Here is a 21,269-nt window from a genome sequence, read left to right as displayed (position 1 = left end):
AGATAGATAATAGATAGATATGGTAAATACAATAGATAGATACGATAGATCTATTATCTATCCGATATCTATCATCTATCTGCCATTTATCTATCTCTGTGTGTAAACATTATTCTTCAATGGAGTATGTAAATGAAGAAGTTGGACAATTGGTATATCTTTATTTAGCTTACAAAAACACACACAAATCCCCATGAAAAAACGCATCAAATACGCAGGTGACCTGCCAGTGACCTCAGCAATCCTGACTGTGGAAACACACTCTAACTCAGCTTCTTCAGGCCGCAGGACATGGGTGGGAGGGCTGCTTTCCTCACAGGCCAGAGTTTGACACGTGGGATAAATACTGATGCACCAACAAAATGATTATAATGTTCTTTTTTTTACAGGACTAATCAGCAGGGTGTACCCAGTGGACAAGGTTGTGGATGAAGCCATCACTTGTGGAGAGAAAATAGCCAGCAATTCTAAACTAGTTGTATCTATGGCAAAAGAAGCAGTTAATGGAGGTGAGAAGTTTTATAGGGGAGTTTTGATCTCAAGTGGAATAAATATGGAAAAAATGGTTATTACACTGTAATATTGGAATTATCACTTTAGTAAGTCTGAATTGATAACTGTTTAAGTTCTTGAAACAGTCATGATACATGCTCATTGTCTCCCAGGCCAAGTGCCAATATCCTTCAGACCTAGCAGGCACATATTAACTCTACAGTGCAGTTACTGTAACTGAGACTAATAAGTATATAGTTTTAAACTGTCACCCAAAGCTTTTTTTTTTTTTTTTTAAATAAATGAAGACAATAAGGCTATGTGCACACGCTTGCGGACTGGTGTGCGGATTTTTCTGCACTGATTTTGATAAATCCGCAGGGCAAAAACACTGCGTTTTTCCTGCGGATTTATCGCAGATTTTCTGAGGATTTTGTGCGGATTCTACACCTGTGTTTTTTTTTTTTAATATGGAGCAGGTGTTAAACCGCTGCGGATTCCGCACAAAGAATTGACATGCTGCGGAAAATAAACTGCAGCGTTTCCGCTCGTTTTTTTCCGCAGCATGTGCACAGCGTTTTTTGTTTTCCATACGTACACTACATGGAAAACTGCTGCAGATCCGCAGCGTCAAAAACGCAGTAAAAACCGCAACGTGTGCACATACCCTAAAAAATATGTAACGAAAAAGCCACTGCTAGCTTAAACTGCGTTTTTGTTTATTCAATTCAATGACACACAACTATATATCCACAATTTAAAACGACCACAATGAAAAGGGGAACATAATTGAAAATTACTTTAGCGGGTCTCATTACTACTAAGGCTATGTGCACACGTTCAGGATTTCTTACAGAAATTTCCTGACAAAAAAAACGGACATTTGTACCAGAAATCCGCATGCGTTTTTTATGCGTTTTTTGCGCGTTTTTTTTTCACGTTTTTTCCCAATGCACTAAATAGCGGGAAAAGCGCAAAAAATCCGCAAAGTTTATGAACATGCTGCTTTTTTTACCACAATGCATTTTTTTCGCGGAAAAAAAATGCATCATGCGCACAAAAATTGCGGAATGCATTCTAAATGATAGGATGCATATGTATGCGTTTTTATCGCGAAAAAAACGATAAAATTCCTGAATGTGTGCACATACCCTAACAGAAACTTTAAAGACAAAAAGGACAGTATTTACTTGAACTTATTTTTACACTTCCCCCCCCCCCTGATATTGCATTTCCCCCGATATTGCCAATGTGTGGGTGTGTATATATACCGTATATACTCGAATATAAGCCAACCCCAGTATAAGCAGAGACCCCTAATTTTGCAACAAAAAGCTGGGAAAACTTATTGTAATGTGCTGCTGCAGTGCAGTATAGAGCAACCTCCACCTGGTGCTGGTTAAGGAAAAGAGGTTGTACACACAGCGCAGCAACACTGAACAACACCACAGGTGTCACAGGTAATGAAAGGGACATCAGACAAGCCAAGGTCATGCACGGAGATAGCAGCGCGGTACAGAAGGGGCGAGCAGAGAATAGTCGGGGGCAAACAAGTAGTCAGAGCCTACCGGGAACGTGGTAACCAAAACATGAGACGTAAGACGGAGTCAGGGTACAAGCCAGAGGTCAGAATAAGTCCTAAACGGGTGCAGGCAGTCAGAGGCAAAAGGAACACTAGTACAGGTATCCAGGTCAGGTGCTCAAACCGTGCAGCATGAACTATAGCTGACACTGGCCCACAGGCTGCAGCGGACTTAAATAGCTCAGCCAGCTTCAAAGTGAGGCAGAGGGGATTAACTCCCAAATGGCCAGTCCAGAGATACGACAGCTGAACATAAACTCAGAACTGGATCATGACACTTATTGACTCGAGTATAAGCCTAGGGTGGAAAATGCAGCAGCTAGCGGTAAATGTCAAAAATAAAAATAGATACCAATAAAAGTAAAATTAATTGAGACATCAGTAGGTTAAGTGTTTTTGAATATCAATATTGAATCAGGAGCCCAATATAAAGCTCCATACAGTTCATGATGGGCCCCATAAGATGCTCCATATTAAAATATGCCCCATATTAAAATATGCCCCATATAATGCTGCACAAATGTTAATTATGGCCCCATAAGATGCTCCATACAGATATTTGGCTCATATAATGCTGCACAAATGCGGATTATGGCCCCATAAGATGCTCCATATAAAAATGTGCCACATATAATGCTCCATACAGTTCATTATGGCCCCAGAAGATGCTCCATATAACAATGTGCCCCATATAATGCTCCATACAATTCATTATAGCCCCATAAGATGCTCCATATAACAATGTGCCACATGTAATGCTGCTGCACTAAAAAAAAAAAAATGACATACTCGCCTCTCGTCGCTGCTCCTCATTGTCCCGTCTCTCCGCAGTGACTGTTCAGGCAGAGGGTGGCACGCACACTAATACGTCATCGCGCCCTGTGACCTGAACAGTCACTGCAGAGGACACTGAAGACGGGGCGGCGGTGGAACGAGGAAAGGTGAATATGAAATACTCACCTGCTCCCGGCGCGGTCCCTGGCAGCTTCTCCCGGACAGATCGTCTCCGGGCGCGGAAGCTTCTTCCTCTGTTCAGCGGTCACTGGTACCCCTCATTACAGTAATGAATATGCGGCTCCACCCCTATGGGAGTGGAGTCCATATTCACTACTTTAATGAGCGGTACCACGTGACCGCTGAATAGGGGAAGAAGCTGCTGGAGACCATGGGACATGCAGAGACCGCACCAGGAGCAGGTGAGTATGTGACAGTTGTCGCTCCCCCTCACCCGCCGGTTCCCTGAAAAATGCCCACAGGAAAATTGCCCACAAGGAAAATTGAACACATGGAAAATTGCCAATTGCAGCATCACAAAGTTTCAGATCTATGATATTTGAGGTGCAAGGTGAGGATGTTCGCATAATATGTGATCAACTTGTGATTTACAGTTGACCTAGTGCAAAACAAAACTGCAAAAATGATGATCTGTGGTTTGTAGCAGTCTGTCATTATCAGCAATAGATCCTGCCTTACTCCTCTCACCAGCCCAAAACAGCAGTACATGCACAACCAGCAGCAGTGTGATCCAGAGGAGCCATCACTGCTATCAGTACTCACATAAGTATCACTGTATTAACTGTGGAGTTACATGGGACTGCAGGTCACATCTAATACATTATCACCTCAGTGGGAGCCCACCCAAAGCAGGGTGCTGCTGGCAGAGATAGTTGGTAGTGGAAGCCCAGGAGGCACCGTAGAAAGGTGAGATTCTGTCACCTGTACCACCTTGTGTTCTTGCTGAGAATGTATGATATGTTTTTGCAGAAGTGTGAAATTTGGACCTGCCGTCCCCACACACACAAGTTGGTCAGATGTATGGGCCCCTGTAGCATTCTAAATTCTAGAAAGACTTATGAATTGCCCCCCTCTCCCTTCATTATGTAGCAATGTCCCCCATCCTGGTATATATGCCCACCATCCTGGTGAATATATCTGCATCCTGATTATATATATATATATATATATATATATATATATATATATATATATATATATATATATATATATATACAGTGGGGCAAAAAAGTATTTAGTCAGCAATAGCGCAAGTTCCACCACTTAAAAAGATGAGAGGCGTCTGTAATTTACATCATAGGTAGACCTCAACTATGGGAGACAAACTGAGAAAAAAAAATCCAGAAAATCACATTGTCTGTTTTTTTTTACATTTTATTTGCATATTATGGTGGAAAATAAGTATTTGGTCAGAAACAAAATTTCATCTCAATACTTTGTAATATAGCCTTTGTTGGCAATGACAGAGGTCAAACGTTTTCTGTAAGTCTTCACAAGGTGGCCACACACTGTTGTTGGTATGTTGGCCCATTCCTCCATGCAGATCTCCTCTAGAGCAGTGATGTTTTTGGCTTTTCGCTTGGCAACACGTACTTTCAACTCCCTCCAAAGGTTTTCTATAGGGTTGAGATCTGGAGACTGGCTAGGCCACTCCAGGACCTTGAAATGCTTGTTACGAAGCCACTCCTTCGTTGCCCTGGCGGTGTGCTTTCGATCATTGTCATGTTGAAAGACCCAGCCACGTTTCATCTTCAATGCCCTTGCTGATGGAAGGAGGTTTGCACTCAAAATCTCACGATACATGGCCCCATTCATTCTTTCATGTACCCGGATCAGTCGTCCTGGCCCCTTTGCAGAGAAACAGCCCCAAAGCATGATGTTTCCACCACCATGCTTTACAGTAGGTATGGTGTTTGATGCATGCAACTCAGTATTCTTTTTCCTCCAAACACGACAAGTTGTGTTTCTACCAAACAGTTCCAGTTTGGTTTCATCAGACCATAGGACATTCTCCCAAAACTCCTCTGGATCATCCAAATGCTCTCTAGCAAACTTCAGACGGGCCCGGACATGTACTGGCTTAAGCAGTGGGGCACGTCTGGCACTGCAGGATCTGAGTCCATGGTGGCGTAGTGTGTTACTTATGGTAGGCCTTGTTACATTGGTCCCAGCTCTCTGCAGTTCATTCACTAGGTCCCCCGCGTGGTTCTGGGATTTTTGCTCACCGTTCTTGTGATCATTCTGACCCCACGGGGTGGGATTTTGCGTGGAGCCCCAGATCGAGGGAGATTATCAGTGGTCTTGTATGTCTTCCATTTTCTAATTATTGCTCCCACTGTTGATTTCTTCACTCCAAGCTGGTTGGCTATTGCAGATTCAGTCTTCCCAGCCTGGTGCAGGGCTACAATTTTGTTTCTGGTATCCTTTGACAGCTCTTTGGTCTTCACCATAGTGGAGTTTGGAGTCAGACTGTTTGAGGGTGTGCACAGGTGTCTTTTTATACTGATAACAAGTTTAAACAGGTGCCATTACTACAGGTAATGAGTGGAGGAAAGAGGAGACTCTTAAAGAAGAAGTTACAGGTCTGTGAGAGCCAGAAATCTTGATTGTTTGTTTCTGACCAAATACTTATTTTCCACCATAATATGCAAATAAAATGTTAAAAAAAACAGACAATGTGATTTTCTGGATTTTTTTTTCTCAGTTTGTCTCCCATAGTTGAGGTCTACCTATGATGTAAATTACAGACGCCTCTCATCTTTTTAAGTGGTGGAACTTGCACTATTGCTGACTGACTAAATACTTTTTTGCCCCACTGTATGTATGTGTGTATATATATATATATATATATATATATATATATATATATATATATAATTTATATACGCTACATGGCTGCTATATACTACGTGGGCAGTACTATATACTACATGGCTGCTATATACTACATGGACAGTACTATATACTACATGGCTGCTATATACTACGTGGGCAGTACTATATACTACATGGCTGCTATATACTACGTGGACAGTACTATATACTACATGGCTGCTATATACTACGTGAGCAGTACTATATACTACATGGCTGCTATATACTACGTGGACAGTACTATATACTACATGGCTGCTATATACTACGTGGGCAGTACTATATACTACATGGCTGCTATATACTACGTGGGCAGTGTTATATACTACATGGCTGCTGTATACTACGTGGCCTGTTAGATACTGCGTGGGCTGCGTTATATACAACGCATCGGGTATTCTACAATATGTATGTATGTATTTAGCAGCCACATACTATATAGCACAGGCCACATACTATTTGTATGCTATATACTACATGGCTCCTATATACTACGTGGCCTGTGCTATATAGTATGTGGCTGCTATATACATACATATCCTAGAATACCCGATGCGTTATATACCAGGACTAGATGGTGGCCCGATTCTATGTCCCCATCCTGGTTTACATGGTCCTCAATCCTAGTGTATGTGTCCCTGTTCTGCCCCTAAGGCATAATTAAAAACCGAAACATTCTAATCCCCTTTACTTCTGCTCCCATGTCACCCAGTGTCTTTTGCAGCCACCACACAGCCCAAGCAGCTGACATTGGAGTGTGTGCCATTGTCATGTGCCGCTCCCTGTGGCTGCACCTCCAACGTCAGCTCATAGCCACTGTGCCGCCAGCATGTATCGAAGTGCAGGGACACGACAGGTCTCTGCAACACGATGCATATCATACTTAAGGAGAATAGATGATTTGCAGTAAAATGGCTAACTTGCAGGTATGCAATGATTGTCTAATAAACTGAAGTTATTGTTATTAGACCTCCTTAACCCCTTCATGACCTTGGGATATTCAGTTTTTCTGTGTTAGTTTTTCGCTCCCCTCCTTCCCAGTCATAACTTTTTTATTTTTCCATCAATATGGCCATGTGAGGGCTTATTTTTGCGAAACGAGTTGTACTTTTGAACTACACCATTGGTTTTAGCATGTCGTGTACTAGAAAACGGGAAAAAAATTCCAAGTGCGGTGAAATTGCAAAAAAAGTGCAATCCCACACTTGTTTTTTGTTTGGCTTTTTTACTAGGTTCACTAAATGCTAAAACTAACCGGCCATTATGATTCTCCTGGTCATGAGTTCATAGACACCAAACATGTCTAGGTTCTCCTTTTTTTCTTTTTTCTTTTATTGATCAGGCGATTCTGAACGCGGCGATACTAAATATGTGTAGGTTTGATTTTTTTTTTTTTTAATTCTATTTTGAATGGGGCGAAAGGGGAGTGATTTAAACTTATTTTTACTTAAACTTAAATTTATTTTTTTTTTCCACTTTTTTTTTACTTTTGCCATACTTTTGCTTCAATAGCCGCCATAGAAAGCTAGAAGCTGGCACAACTTTTATACTAGATTGTGGTCCCGATTCTAACGCATCGGGTATTCTAGAATATGCATGTCCCCGTAGTATATGGACAATGATGATTCCAGAATTCGCGGCAGACTGTGCCCGTCGCTGATTGGTCGAGGCAACCTTTATGACATCATCGTCGCCATGGCAACCATTATGACATCTACGTCGATACTGTGCCCGTCGCTGAATCAGAAACGGATTTCTACGTCCTTTATGACATCATCGTCGCTGTGCCCATTGCTGATTGGTCGAAGCCTGGCGGCCTCGACCAATCAGAGAGGCGGGATTTCCAGGACAGACAGACAGAAAGACAGACAGATGGAAAAACCCTTAAGCAATTATATATATATATATATATATATATATAGAGATATATATATATATATATATATATATATATATATATATATATATATATATATATATATATATATATATATATATATATATATATAGATATATATAGATATATATAGATATATATATATATATATAGATATATATATATATACACACACCACATATATGTACAGTGCCTACAAGTAGTATTCAACCCCCTGCAGATTTAGCAGGTTTACACATTTGGAATTAACTTGGCATTGTGACATTTGGAATGTAGATCAGCCTGGAAGTGTGAAATTCACTGCAGCAAAAAAGAATGTTATTTCTTTTTTTATTTTTTTTAAAAATTGTGAAAAGTCTTTTCAGAGGGTCATTTATTATTCAACCCCTCAACCCACCAGAATTCTGTTTGGTTCCCCTAAAGCAGGGGTCCCCAACTCCAGTCCTCAAGGCCCACCAACAGGTCATATTTTCAGGATTTCCTTTGCATTGCACAGGTGATGCAATTATTACCTGGGCAAGACTAAGGAAATCCTGAAAACATGACATGTTGGTGGGCCTTGAGGACTGGAGTTGGGGACCCCTGCCCTAAAGTATTAAGAAGTAGTTCAGGCACAAAGAACAATGAGCTTCACATGTTTGGATTAATTATCTCTTTTTCCAGCCTTTTCTGACTATTTAAGACCCTCCCCAAACTTGTGAACAGCACTCATACATGGTCAACATGGGAAAGACAAAGGAGCATTCCAAGGCCAACAGAGACAAGATCGTGGAGGGTCACAAGGCTGGCAAGGGGTACAAAACCCTTTCCAAGGAGTGGGCCTACCTGTCTCCACTGTTGGGAGCATCATCCGGAAGTGGAAGGCTTATGGAACTACTGTTAGCCTTCCACGGCCTGGACAGCCTTTGAAAGTTTCCTCCCGTGCCGAGGCCAGGCTTGTCCGAAGAGTCAAGGCTAACCCAAGGACAACAAGGAAGGAGCTCCGGGAATATCTCATGGCAGTGGGGACATTGGTTTCAGTCAATACCATAAGTAACGTACTCCACCGCAATGGTCTCCGTTCCAGACGAGCCCGTAAGGTACCTTTATTTTCAAAGCGTCATGTCAAGGCTCGTCTACAGTTTGCTCATGATCACTTGGAGGACTCTGAGACTGACTGGTTCAAGGTTCTCTGGTCTGATGAGACCAAGATCGAGATCTTTGGTGCCAACCACACACGTGACGTTTGGAGACTGGATGGCACTGCATACGACCCCAAGAATACCATCCCTACAGTCAAGCATGGTGGTGGCAGCATCATGCTGTGGGGCTGTTTCTCAGCTAAGGGGCCTGGCCATCTGGTCCGCATCCATGGGAAGATTTGGCCAAGAACCTCCGCTCCTCCATCAAGGATCTTAAGGTGGGTCGTCATTTCATCTTCCAACAAGACAACGACCCAAAGCACACAGCCAAGAAAACCAAGGCCTGGTTCAAGAGGCAAAAAATCAAGGTGTTGCAGTGGCCTAGTCAGTCTCCTGACCTTAACCCAATTGAAAACTTGTGGAAGGAGCTCAAGATTAAAGTCCACATGAGACACCCAAAGAACCTAGATAACTTGGAGAAGATCTGCATGGAGGAGTGGGCCAAGATAACTCCAGAGACCTGTGCCGGCCTGATCAGGTCTTATAAAAGACGATTATTAGCTGTAATTGCAAACAAAGGTTATTCCACAAAATATTAAACCTAGGGGTTGAATAATAATTGACCCACACTTTTATGTTTAAAATTTATAAAAATTTAACTGAGCAACAAAACTTTTTGGTTTGTAAGATTTATGCATCTGTTAATAAATCCTGCTCTTGTTTGAAGGCTCTAACTTATTTGCATCTTGTTAAACCTGCTAAATCTGCAGGGGGTTGAATACTACTTGTAGGCACTGTATGTGTGTATGTATATATATCTAATATATAAAGCTGAATGTGTGTATGTGTGTGTGTATGTATGTCCGGGATTGGCATCTGCACCGTCGCAGCTACAGCCACAAAATTTTGCACAGTCACACGTCTGGACCCCGAGAGCGTCATAGGCTATGTTGTGCGGTGAAATTTTAACCCCGCGCTTTCCAATTCACCAAACAATTTTGCCCCTATCTACATAATGGGGAAAAAAGTGAAAGGAAAAGTGTTGGAGACGTCGCAGCTACAGAAACAAAATTTTGCACAGTCACACGTCTGGACTCTGAGAGCGTCATAGGCTATGTTGTGAGGTGAAATTTTAACTCCGTGCTTTCCAATTCACCAAACTATTTTTCCCCTATCTACATAATGGGGAAAAGTGAAAGGAAAAGTGTTGGAGGCAAATTGACAGCTGCCAGATGTGAACAAGGGGGACTTAAAGAGTGAGAGCGATGGCGCCAAAGAGTATTTACCGTACAGTTGCTAAGGTGGGGCCCCGACATGAGAGACTCGCCACACATGGGGATATGAACACACACACAAAATGCGCCACACACTACCACGTGCTTGAACACATATCACCCTCAGCACACATTTCACCACACATACACCTACCTCGCCACATAAAAGTCAAAACACAAAAGTCACCGCTCAAAACTCGCCACGCGCAAAACTCGCCACATGCATAAACTAGGCTCACGCAAAACTCGCCACAAGTGGAAAAACTCACCTCATGGAAAACTCGCCACACGCAAAACTTGCACACGCGGAAAAATTGCCACATTCACAAAATTTGCAACACATGCAAAAGTTGCCTCACACAAAACTTGCACATACTCAAAAGACACCAGACATAAAACTCACCACGCGCAAAACTCGCCATGCGCAAAACTTGCTGCACACAACTTGCTACACTAACCTGTCACATGCAACTCGACACAGAAAAAGTTGCTACACGCATGTTGCCACACAAAACTCATCTCGCAAAAGTCGCTACATGCATGTCGCCACACGCAACTCAACACACACAACTTGACAAACGAAACTCGCCCTAAAACACACACAAGTCTGGTATTATCCTTCAAAAATAAAAATCTGATTAATAAGCAGACAAACTACAAGAGCAACAAATGTACCATATAGGAAATACAGCAGCTGTCAGTCACATGACCTGTCTATTATGTGTATGTGTGAGCTAATATATACTGCCAGGGGAGGGCTTCCTGTTGGCTGGGGATTTATCAGGCTGCCAATTTATCTTACAAATACTGAGTTAAAAATACTGAGCAAATAACGTGTTAACGAGGTCTAATACAGGAGATCAAACAGGTATATACTATATACAGGGGAGATGACACACAGATATATACTATATACAGGAGAGATGACACACAGGTATATACTATATAGAGGAGGAGATGACATACAGGTACATACTATATGCAGGAGGAGATGACATACATGTACATACTATATACAGGAGGAGATGACACACAGGTATATACTATATACAGGAGCAGATTACCTACAGGTATATACTATATACAGGAGGAGATGACACACAGATATATACTATATACAGGGGAGATGACACACAGGTACATACTATATACAGGAGGAGATGACATACAGGTATATACTATATATAGAAGGAGATGACGTACAGGTATATACTATATATAGGAGGAGATGACATACAGGTATATACTATATATAGGAGGAGATGACATACAGGTATATACTATATATAGGAGGAGATGACATACAGGTATATACTATATATAGGAGGAGATGACATACAGGTATATACTATATACAGGGGAGATGACACACAGCAGGTATATACTATATACAGGGGAGATGACATACAGGTATATACTATATGCAGGAGATGACATACAGGTGTATACTATATATAAGGGAGATGACAAACATGTATATACTGAGGTGAAAATGAGAGGTGTGAGGTGAAAATGAAAAGGTGTGAGTGCAAAATGAGAGGAGTGAGGGAAAATAGTGGAGTGATCAGAAAATGACAGATGTGAGGTCGAAATGACAAGTGTTAGAGGGGAATGAGAGGAGTGAGGGAGAAAATGAGAGGTGTGAGGGAGAAAATGAGAGATGTGAGGGGGAAAATTAAAGATGTGATTGGGAAAATGAGAGGCGTGATGGGAAAATAAGAGAAGTGACGTACTATAACTAACCACAGATATTTATTATGCCCAGGCAACGCCGGGCTCTTCAGCTAGTATATATATATATTTGCCTAAGGGTTTTTCCGTCTGTCTGTCCTGGAAATCCCGCCAGGCCTCGACCAATCAGCAACGGGCACAGCGACGATTATGTCATAAAGGACGTAGAAATCCCACGTTTCTGATTCAGGATGGGCACAGTATCGACGTAGATGTCATAATGGTTGCCATGGCGACGATGATTTCATAAAGGCTGCCTCGACCAATCAGCGACGGGCACAATCTGCCGCGAATTCTGGAATCATTATTGTCCATATACTACGGGGACATGCATATTCTAGAATACCCGATAAAATTTTTCTTTTTTCACTGCATTGACTGGCATATTATTCTCCTGCCCTGCGGAGCATCTCACCTATAATTCTATACCATTCTTGTCTCGCAGAGCATCTCGCCTATAATTCTATATTATCCTCCTGCCCTGCAGAGCATCTCACCTATACCTGCATACTATCCCCGTCTTGCAAAGCATTTAACCTATAATTCTATACTATTCTCTGCAGAGCATCTCACCTGTAATTCTATATTATTCTTCTGCCCTGCAGAGCATCTCGCGTATACCTGCATATTATCCCCCTGTCCTACATAGCATTTAACCTATAAATCTATGTTATTCTCTGTCCTGCAGAGCATCTCATCTATAACTCTCTACTGTTTTCCTGTGGGTATTCATGTCTGGGGGCAATTTTTTGTGGGCATTTTACACATATCGTGAAAGGTGAACATCGTCACCTTACATCTGAAATAGCATAGATCTAAAACTTTGATGCTGCAATTGGCAATTTTCCGTGTGGACGTTTTTCTGGTCACCGCTTGGGATCATTATCATGCTGAAAGACCCATCCACGTTTCGTTTTCGATTCCCTTGCTGATGGAAGGAGGTTTGCACTCAAAATCTCACGATACATGGCCCCATTCATTCTTTCATGTACACGGATCAGTCATCCTGGTCCCTTTGCAGAGACACAGCCCCAAACATACAGGTATCTATATATATATACCATATATACTCGAGTATAAGCCGACCCGAGTATAAGCCGACCCCCCTAATTTTGCCACAAAAAACTGGGAAAACTTATTGACTCGAGTATAAGCCTAGGGTGGAAATGCAGCATTTACCGGTGAATTTCAAAAATAAAAATAGATCATTATTTCCCCATAGCTGTGCCATATAGTGCTCTGCACCGTTCATATTGCCCCATATCTGTGCCCCATATATGCTCTGCACCGTTCATTTTTGCCCAATATCTGTGCCCCATACAGTGCTTTGCACCGTTCATATTGCCCCATAGATGCTGCACAGATGCCCCATAGTGCTCTGCACCGTTCATATTGCCCTATAGATGCTGCACAGATGCCCCATATAGTGCTCTGCAGCGTTCATTGTGCCCCATAGATGCTGCACAGATGCCCCATATAGTGCTCTGCAGCGTTCATTGTGCCCCATAGATGCTGCACAGATGCCCCATATAGTGCTCTGCAGCGTTCATTGTGCCCCATAGATGCTGCACAGATGCCCCATATAGTGCTCTGCAGCGTTCATTGTGCCCCATAGATGCTGCACATAAATCTGTGCCATGGCCGCTGCTGCTGCAATAAAAAAAAAACAAAACACATACTCACCTCTCTTGATTGCAGCTCCCAGCGTCTCTCTGCACTGACTGATCAGGCAGAGGGCGCCGCGCACACTATATGCGTCATCGCGCCCTCTGACCTGAACAGTCAGAGCGCAGACGCCGGGAAGATGGAGCGGCGGCTGGAACGTGGACAGGTGAATATTACATACTCACCTAGTCCCAGCGATCCTCGCGCTGTCCCTGCCTTCCTCCCCGTCTTCTGTGCTGCAGCCTCTTCCTGTCAGCGGTCACCAGCACCGCTGATTAGAGAAATGAATAGGCGGCTCCACCCCTATGGGAGGTGGAGCCGCCTATTCATTTCTGTAATGAGCGGTCCCACGTGACCGCTGAAGAGGGGAAGAAGCTGCAGCACAGAAGACTGGGAGGAAGGCAGGGACAGCGCGAGGATCGCTGGGACTAGGTAAGTATACCTCAGCGCCCTCACCCGCCGACCCCACCGCTACCGTGACTCTAGTATAAGCCGAGAGGGGCACTTTCAGCCCAAAAATTTGGGATGAACATCTCAGCTTATACTCGAGTATATACGGTAATTGCCTAAGGGTTTTTCCGTCTGTCTGTCTTTCTGTCTGTCTGTCTGTCTGTCCTGGAAATCTCACCTCTCTGATTGGTCGAGGCCGCTAGGCCTCGACCAATCAGCGACGAGCACAGCGACGATGATGTCATAAAGGACGTAGATATCCCGTGTCTCTGATTGGTCGATGACACATAGGTCGATGACACATAGGTATATAGAGGAGATGACATACAGCAGGTATATACTATATACAGGAGATGACATACAGGTATATACTATATATAGGAGGAGATGACATACAGGTATATAGTATATACAGAAGAGATGACATACAGGTATATACTATATACAGGAAGAGATCACATACAGCAGGTGTATACTATTTGCAGGGGAGATGACATACAGGTATATACTATATACAGGAGATGACATACAGGTGTATACTATATATAAGGGAGATGACAAATATGTATATACTGAGGGGAAAATGAGGTGTGAGGTGAAAATGAAAAGTGAGTGCAAAATGAGAGGAGTGAAATTGACAGATGTGAGGTCGAAATGTCAAGTGTTAGGGAGGAGTGAGGGGGAAAATGAGAGATGTAAGGGAGAAAATGAGAGATGTGAGGGAGAAAATGAGAGGCGTGATGGGAAAATAAGAGAAGTGAGGTGCTATAACTAACCACAGATATTTACTATGCCCAGGCAACGCCGGGCTCTTCAGCTAGTATTATATAAATTTATTTGCATTTTGCAATGAGGAATAAGTATTTGATCTCCTATCAACCATTAAGAGCTCTGGCTCCTACACACCAGTTAGATGCTCTTAATCAACTTGTTTACCTGCATTAGACAGTTGTCGTACATAGTTACCAGGGACAAGATCATAGACCTGCACAAAGCTGGAATGGGCTGCAAAACCAAAAGTAAGACGCTGGGTGAGAAGGAGACAACTGTTGGTGCAATAGTAAGAAAATGGAAGAAATACAAAATGACTGTCAATCGAAATCGATCTGGCACACCATGCAAAATCTCACCTCGGGTATCCTTGATCATGAGCCTAAAACTACACGGGGGGGAGGGGGGGGATTTGTTAATGATCTCAAAGCAACTGGGACCACAGTCACGAAGAAAACCATTGGTAATACATTACGCCATAAAGGTTTAAAATCCTGCAGGCCCGTCTGAAGTTTGCCAATGAACACCTGGATTATTCTGTAAGTGATTGAGAGAAGGTGCTGTTGTGAGATGAGACAAAAATTGAGCTCTTTGACAGTAACTCAACTTGCTGTGTTTGGAGGAAGAGAAATGCTGACTGTGACCCAAAAAACATTGTCGTCGTTGTCAAGCGTGGAGGTGTGGAAACATTGTTTTGTTTTGTGGGTGTTTCTCTGCTAAGTGCACGGGACTACTTCACCGCATCAATGGCAGAATGGATGGAGCCATGTACCGTAAAATTCTGAGTGACCACCTACTTCCCTGCGCCAGGACATTAAAAATGGGCTGTGGCTGGGTCTTTCAGCAAGACAATGACCAAAAACATACAGCCAAGGCAACAAAGGAGTGGCTAAAAAAGAAGCACATTAAGATCATGGAGTGGCCTAGCCAGTCTCCAGACCTTAATGCCACAGAAAACTTATGGAGGGAGTTGTAGCTCCGAGTTGCCAAGTGAAAGTCTTAATGGTTTAGAGATGATCTGCACAGAGGAGTGAGCCAAAATTCCTCCTGACATGTGCGCAAACCTCATCATCAACTACAAAAAAAGTGTCACTGTTGTGCTTGCCAACAAGGGTTTTGCCACCAAGTATTATGTCTTCTTTGCCAGAGGGTTCAAATACGTATTTCTCACTACAAAATGCAAATAAATTTATATAATTTATATAATGTGATTTTCTGGATTTTATTTTTGATATTCTATCTCTGAATGTTAAAATTAACAGACGTTTAAAATTATAGACTGTTCATATCTTTTTCAGTGGGCAAACTTACAAAATCACCAAGGGATCAAATACTTATTTCCCCCACTGTATATATGTGTGTATGTGTATATATAGCAAGACTAAAATTATTTGAATTGCCAAATACAGGACTGTGGATTCCAGGAGTGTGTTTTATATCTACCATTGCATTTTTGCAGCCATCAAAGAAAATAAACACTTATTGTCTCTGTTTTTCCACAGCATTTGAATTGCCTTTGTCAGAGGGTAACAGACTTGAAAAGCGACTTTTCCACTCAACATTTGCTACTGTAAGTGTGAAGACTAAGTGTAACAATTGTATAATGGTGTAGAAAATGCATCATTTAATACTTGTCATTTTATTTTGTAGGATGACCGTAAAGAAGGAATGACTGCTTTCTTAGAGAAGAGGAAGGCTAAATTTAATGACCAATGAAAAGTAACCATTGGATGAACTGCATGCGTTTTAAAAATTAAAATCATTCCAAAACAATAAAATTTTTCAGTTGATCAGTGATGCTATTTCTTAATTTCTCTAGAGAATGTCTTCCAGTGCATCATTCCCTTTGGCTTTTTAGATGTTTTGCTACCTCACCACCTGGAATTTCACTGTTTTTGTTTGTTTTTTAGGGTTTGCATGAGTTCATGTAAAGAACATGCCTACAACTGTGATCATTTGGTTTTCTTTTTATTTTCTTTTTATAAAAACAAACTGAATGAAAATAGAGAAGCTGACTACAAAACAAAATGTCTAAACAAATGAACTGATCATGGGAAACAAACAAGAATTGGAGCTGCTAACACAGGAAGTGAGATATGTTGTCATAGGCATTAGACATGAGTGAATATCGTCGGCTCCCTCCTTATTTGGCAAGCTATATTGACATGTAAAGCTGCGGCGCCGGACACCTGATTATCGGGAGCAATCCGGGTTCCTGCAGCAGCTTCTTCGGTAAGCGTTATAGTTTGCCGAAAAAGGAGGGCGCTAACAATATTCGCTCATCTCTAATAGACATCACTGAAACTTGATCTAATGATACCCATGCTTGGAATACAAACCTTGAAGGCTACAACTTATTAGAAATAGGGTTACAAATAAGGGAGGAGGTATTGTATGTTCGGAAAACCTATATTTCCACAGAGATCCAAGCTTCAGAGACTGGTAGCTCTGTAGAAACTGTTTGGGTAAGAAGTCAAGGCGAGAAGAACAGAGGAAACTAATGTAGGTGTGTACTATAGGCCACCTGGACAGACTTAAGATAAGGAGGAAATCGTTGAAAAAGTAAAAGGTGGCTGGGAATTTAGGAGGCAGCAATCATGCTGTCTTAGAATTTTGGATTACAAGAGGAGGAAGACCAGTGAGGACTCAGACTTCAGAAAGGCAGATTTTAGGGGACTCAGAAAGAGAATAAGAAAGGCCCAATGGCTGAATGTTCTAAAGGACAGAAATGTCCAAGAAGGATGTGAGATTTTGCTAAATGAAATTCTCACCGGACAAATGGTATCAATCCCAAAAAGAAGGAAGAATTGGAAGCATTTAAAAGGTTTTAAAGAGACCAGAGTGGATGAACACAGAATTTAATCACTCGATAAAAATGAAAAAATAAAAGGAAAGAGGAGGGCATATCTAAAGAAGAATATAATGCTGTTTTCAGGGAATGCTGGGCAATAGTTAGAAGAGCTAAAGCCAGTAATGAAGTAAGGCTTGCAAGGGATTCCAAATGCAGTAAAAATGATTTGGGGGGTATGCCAAAAACAAAAGAAAAGTCAAAGATGCTATAGAATTTTTTCAGGATGAAAAGGGGGAAATGGTCAAAAATGATGTTGAAAAGGCCGAATTTTTAAATTCCTATTTTGCATCTGTGTTCTCGAAGAAAATAAATGTAACATCAACTGTTCTTCACGGTACCATTAAAGGAATAGAAGAATCCACACTATCCATAATCAGAGAGATGGTGAGGGAATACTTAGCTAATTTAAATGAATTTACACCCCCTGGTCCAGATGAATTACATCCTACGGTACTGAGAGTTAGCAGAGGAAATTGCAGAACCACTAGCCTGAATCTTTGAAAATCCAGGAAAACACAAGAAGTCCCAGAAGATTAAAGAAGGGCAAATGCCACTATCTTCAAAAAAGGAAAGAAGACATAGCCAGGAAACTACTTTCCAGTGAGCTTTACTGGGCAAGATAAAGATAAAAATAACATCTACAGAATGAGAAAAAGAACTAAGCAACAGCACGTGTGGAAAAAAAACTTGGGTATGCTAATAGATCACAGACTGCACATGAGTCAACAGTGTGATGCGGCAGCAAAATAGGCCAACACTGGTTTAGGATGTATTAACAAGCATTGAGTCTAGATCAAGTGAAGTAATTATCCCCTTCTACTCTTTGGTCAGGCTTCATCTGGAATACTGCGTCCAGTTCTGGGCACCACATTTTAAAAAAAGACATTAGAAAAACTGGAGCAAGTTCAGAGAAGAGCTACCAAGATGGTAAGTGGACTGCAAAGTATGTCCTACGAGAAACGGTTAAAGGATCTGGGAATATTTAGCTTGTAAAAAAGAAGGCTAAGAGGAGACTTAATAGCTGTCTACGAGTGACGGGCTCGGGTCGAGCATATTGCAATGCTTGGGTGCTCGACCCGGGCAACAAGCCCAATGTAAGTCTGTGGGAAACTCGAGCATTTTTACAGTGTTCCTTCCCCCGGCGGACTTTAGAGGGACTATAAATTGCAGGAATTGATGGGAATAGTGCTCAAATGACATGGGAACATCATAGGGAAGACCCCTGGAAACATTTCTGACTCCCAGGTCACTGCTGTGAACAATATTGTCAGAGTCACAACACTTTTACAGACTCACAATAAAACATACAAAATGGATTTTCCTGGGAAATATGTTAAGGAACTTCCTCTGAAAGTCACAAAGCCTATTTTTATAGGGCCATCAGGCGGCCTTTACTATTCATCCATCAGCCGGCTATACTTTGTTGTTCCCATTATTAAACAGTGGGTCTCCTATACTTTTATTGCCTATGCAGCGAGTGGCAGGGCTGCCAAGAATTTGACGCACCCCAATAACCCTTTGAAGAGACGTACAGGACGGCCACCTGAAAGCAATGTTCCCAATATTAGGAAGTTGGTACTCCAATACTGTTTGCCTATGCAGTGAAAGCAGCACCTGCCCCAAATTTGGAAGCACCCCAGCACCACCCTTTGAAGAGACATACAGGAGGGCCACCTGGAAGCAATGTATGAATTGCAGTGTTGAGGCTGAAGAATCGGTGGTGAAGAATTGCAGTGTTGAGGCTGAATAACCTGCAGTGGAGAATTGCAATATTGAAGCTGAAAAACTTGCAGTCAACTGCAGTGTTGAGGCTGAAGAACTGGCTGTGGAGAATTGGTGTGTTGAAGCTGAAGAAACTGCGGCAGAGAATTGCATTGTTGAAACAGAACAGCGTGCAGTGGAGAACTTCATTGTTGAGGCTGAAGAATCTACCTGATAGTGTTTTTAAAAGGTTCACCAAGAGGGAGAAACTCCTGCTAGAGCAGTGGGCACAGGAAGTGGCACCATGCTTGATAGGGGAACACCAGAAAACCTATGATTTTGCTTTGCAGGACGCTAATGAGTATGGCAAATTAAAAATGGAGATTCTTGCATGCTTGGAGGTAAAAATGACTCGAGGCCTAACGGGTTCACCATTGGGCATATCACCAGGACAAACCACCGCGCTCCCAAATGTTTGATCTGTTGCACCTGGTCCAGAAGTGGCTGCAGCCAAAGTCCTCTACGCCTGCCCACATGGTAGAATGGGTAGTGATGGACCAGTTTCTGCACTCCCTGCCAAGGCCCGTACAGACTTGGGTTGCCCAGGGTGATCAGCGGAATGCCGATGAACTGGTCGGACTGGTTGAGATATACCAGTGGATGGAAGTTTCAGTGGGAAAGCAGCCCACTCCATGCTGAGGGTCCTGACGGGTGGAGGCCCAAAAGGGGGTGAGTCTCCCATACTGTTTGCCTATGCAGTGAATGCTTGAGCTGCACCAAATTTGGATGCACCCCTTGGAAGAGACATTGAGGAAGGCCTCATAAAACAATTTTCCAATTATTAGTAAGTGGGTCTCCTATACTTTTTGACTATGCAGTGAATGCAAGGGCTGCCAAAAATTTGAGTGCACCTCAGTAGGAGGAGGACGAGGACGACAAGAGCTAATAGTCAAAATCAGGAAGTGTATACCTATGTGTGGATGTGAAGAGGTGCATGGGAATATACCTCCCAAAAAAAGACTGGATTTCAGTTTGTTATGCTGCTATCATTCGGTGGTGTAGAGAAGTCTGGCCCAGTCCAGCCCTTGTTCATTTTATAAGAGTCAGTCTGTCAGCATTTTCAGTTGTCTGGCGGATGCACTTATCAGTTAAAATTCCACCAGCGGCACTGAAAACCATCTCTGACAAAACGCTAGCGGCAGGGCAGGCCAGGACCTCCAAGGCGTAGAGAGCCAGTTCATGCCACGTGTCCAGCTTGGACATCCAATAATTAAAAGGCACAGATGAATCATGGAGGACATGAAGGTACTCCCTCAGCATCTTCCAAAACTTTGCACTCCTTGGGAGAGTACCCCTCGCCTCAGGGCCAGTGCCATGGGAGGGTCTGAGAAAACTCTCCCAGAACTTTGCCAGTGTTCCCTTGCCTCTGCTGGATTGGAGTTCTCATTCGCCTGTACTCCTTGGTTGTCCAATGAACTTTGACCTCTGCCGCCTGCATTTTCAGATAGGAATTTTTTTAATAATTCTGCAACAAGGGCCCTCAGATACTGCCCCATTTTAGTAGACCTGTCTGCCTCAGGAATAAGAGAAAGTTCTCCTTGTAGCGTGGGTCTAGAAGTGTCACCAACCAGAAATGACGGTCACCCCAAATTTTAAGAACGTGAGGGTCATGGGAAAGGCAGCGTAACACAAACTCAGCCATGCATACCAGACTAACAGGCAAGACTTCTGTGTCCTCACCAAGAGGACGACTGACCGTGCTCCTCCTCCCTGTCCTCAGGCCATCCACGCTGAACAGATGGTATGACCGTTATGCTTGTAGTGCTATCTACAGCGCATAAAACTAGCTCCTGTTCTTCCTCATTATCACCCAATCCACGTTGGGATAAGATGAGGCTGGGATGTGTGTAATCACACTGTATTGTTCCTTGCTCCATCTCATCATGCTCCGCCTGCAATGCATCCTTTTTGATTGTGAGGAGAGAGCCTTTCAAAACACAGAGAAGTGGGATGTGATGCTAATTATGGCGTCATCTCTGCTCATTATATCTTGGTGGAGTCCTTA

General features: G+C 42.6%; 1 protein-coding gene across 2 annotated transcripts in view; it reads left to right on the top strand.

The window, feature by feature from the left end:
• The window catches only part of ECHS1 (enoyl-CoA hydratase, short chain 1), a 189,127-nt gene extending 172,680 nt beyond the window's left edge, over window positions 1-16,447 (top strand). For both annotated transcript variants that reach the window (XM_069753051.1, XM_069753050.1), the window contains 3 exons: window positions 390-509; window positions 16,155-16,222; window positions 16,303-16,447. In XM_069753051.1, coding sequence (XP_069609152.1) covers window positions 390-509; window positions 16,155-16,222; window positions 16,303-16,368 — 254 coding nt within the window. In that variant the 3' untranslated portion in view covers window positions 16,369-16,447. The remainder of the gene's footprint in view (window positions 1-389; window positions 510-16,154; window positions 16,223-16,302) is intronic.
• Window positions 16,448-21,269: the final 4,822 nt, after the last annotated feature.

The sequence above is a fragment of the Ranitomeya imitator genome, chromosome 2 (assembly GCF_032444005.1).
Source record: "Ranitomeya imitator isolate aRanImi1 chromosome 2, aRanImi1.pri, whole genome shotgun sequence".
Taxonomy (NCBI): domain Eukaryota; kingdom Metazoa; phylum Chordata; class Amphibia; order Anura; family Dendrobatidae; genus Ranitomeya; species Ranitomeya imitator.
This window is presented reverse-complemented; position numbering and strand designations above follow the sequence as displayed.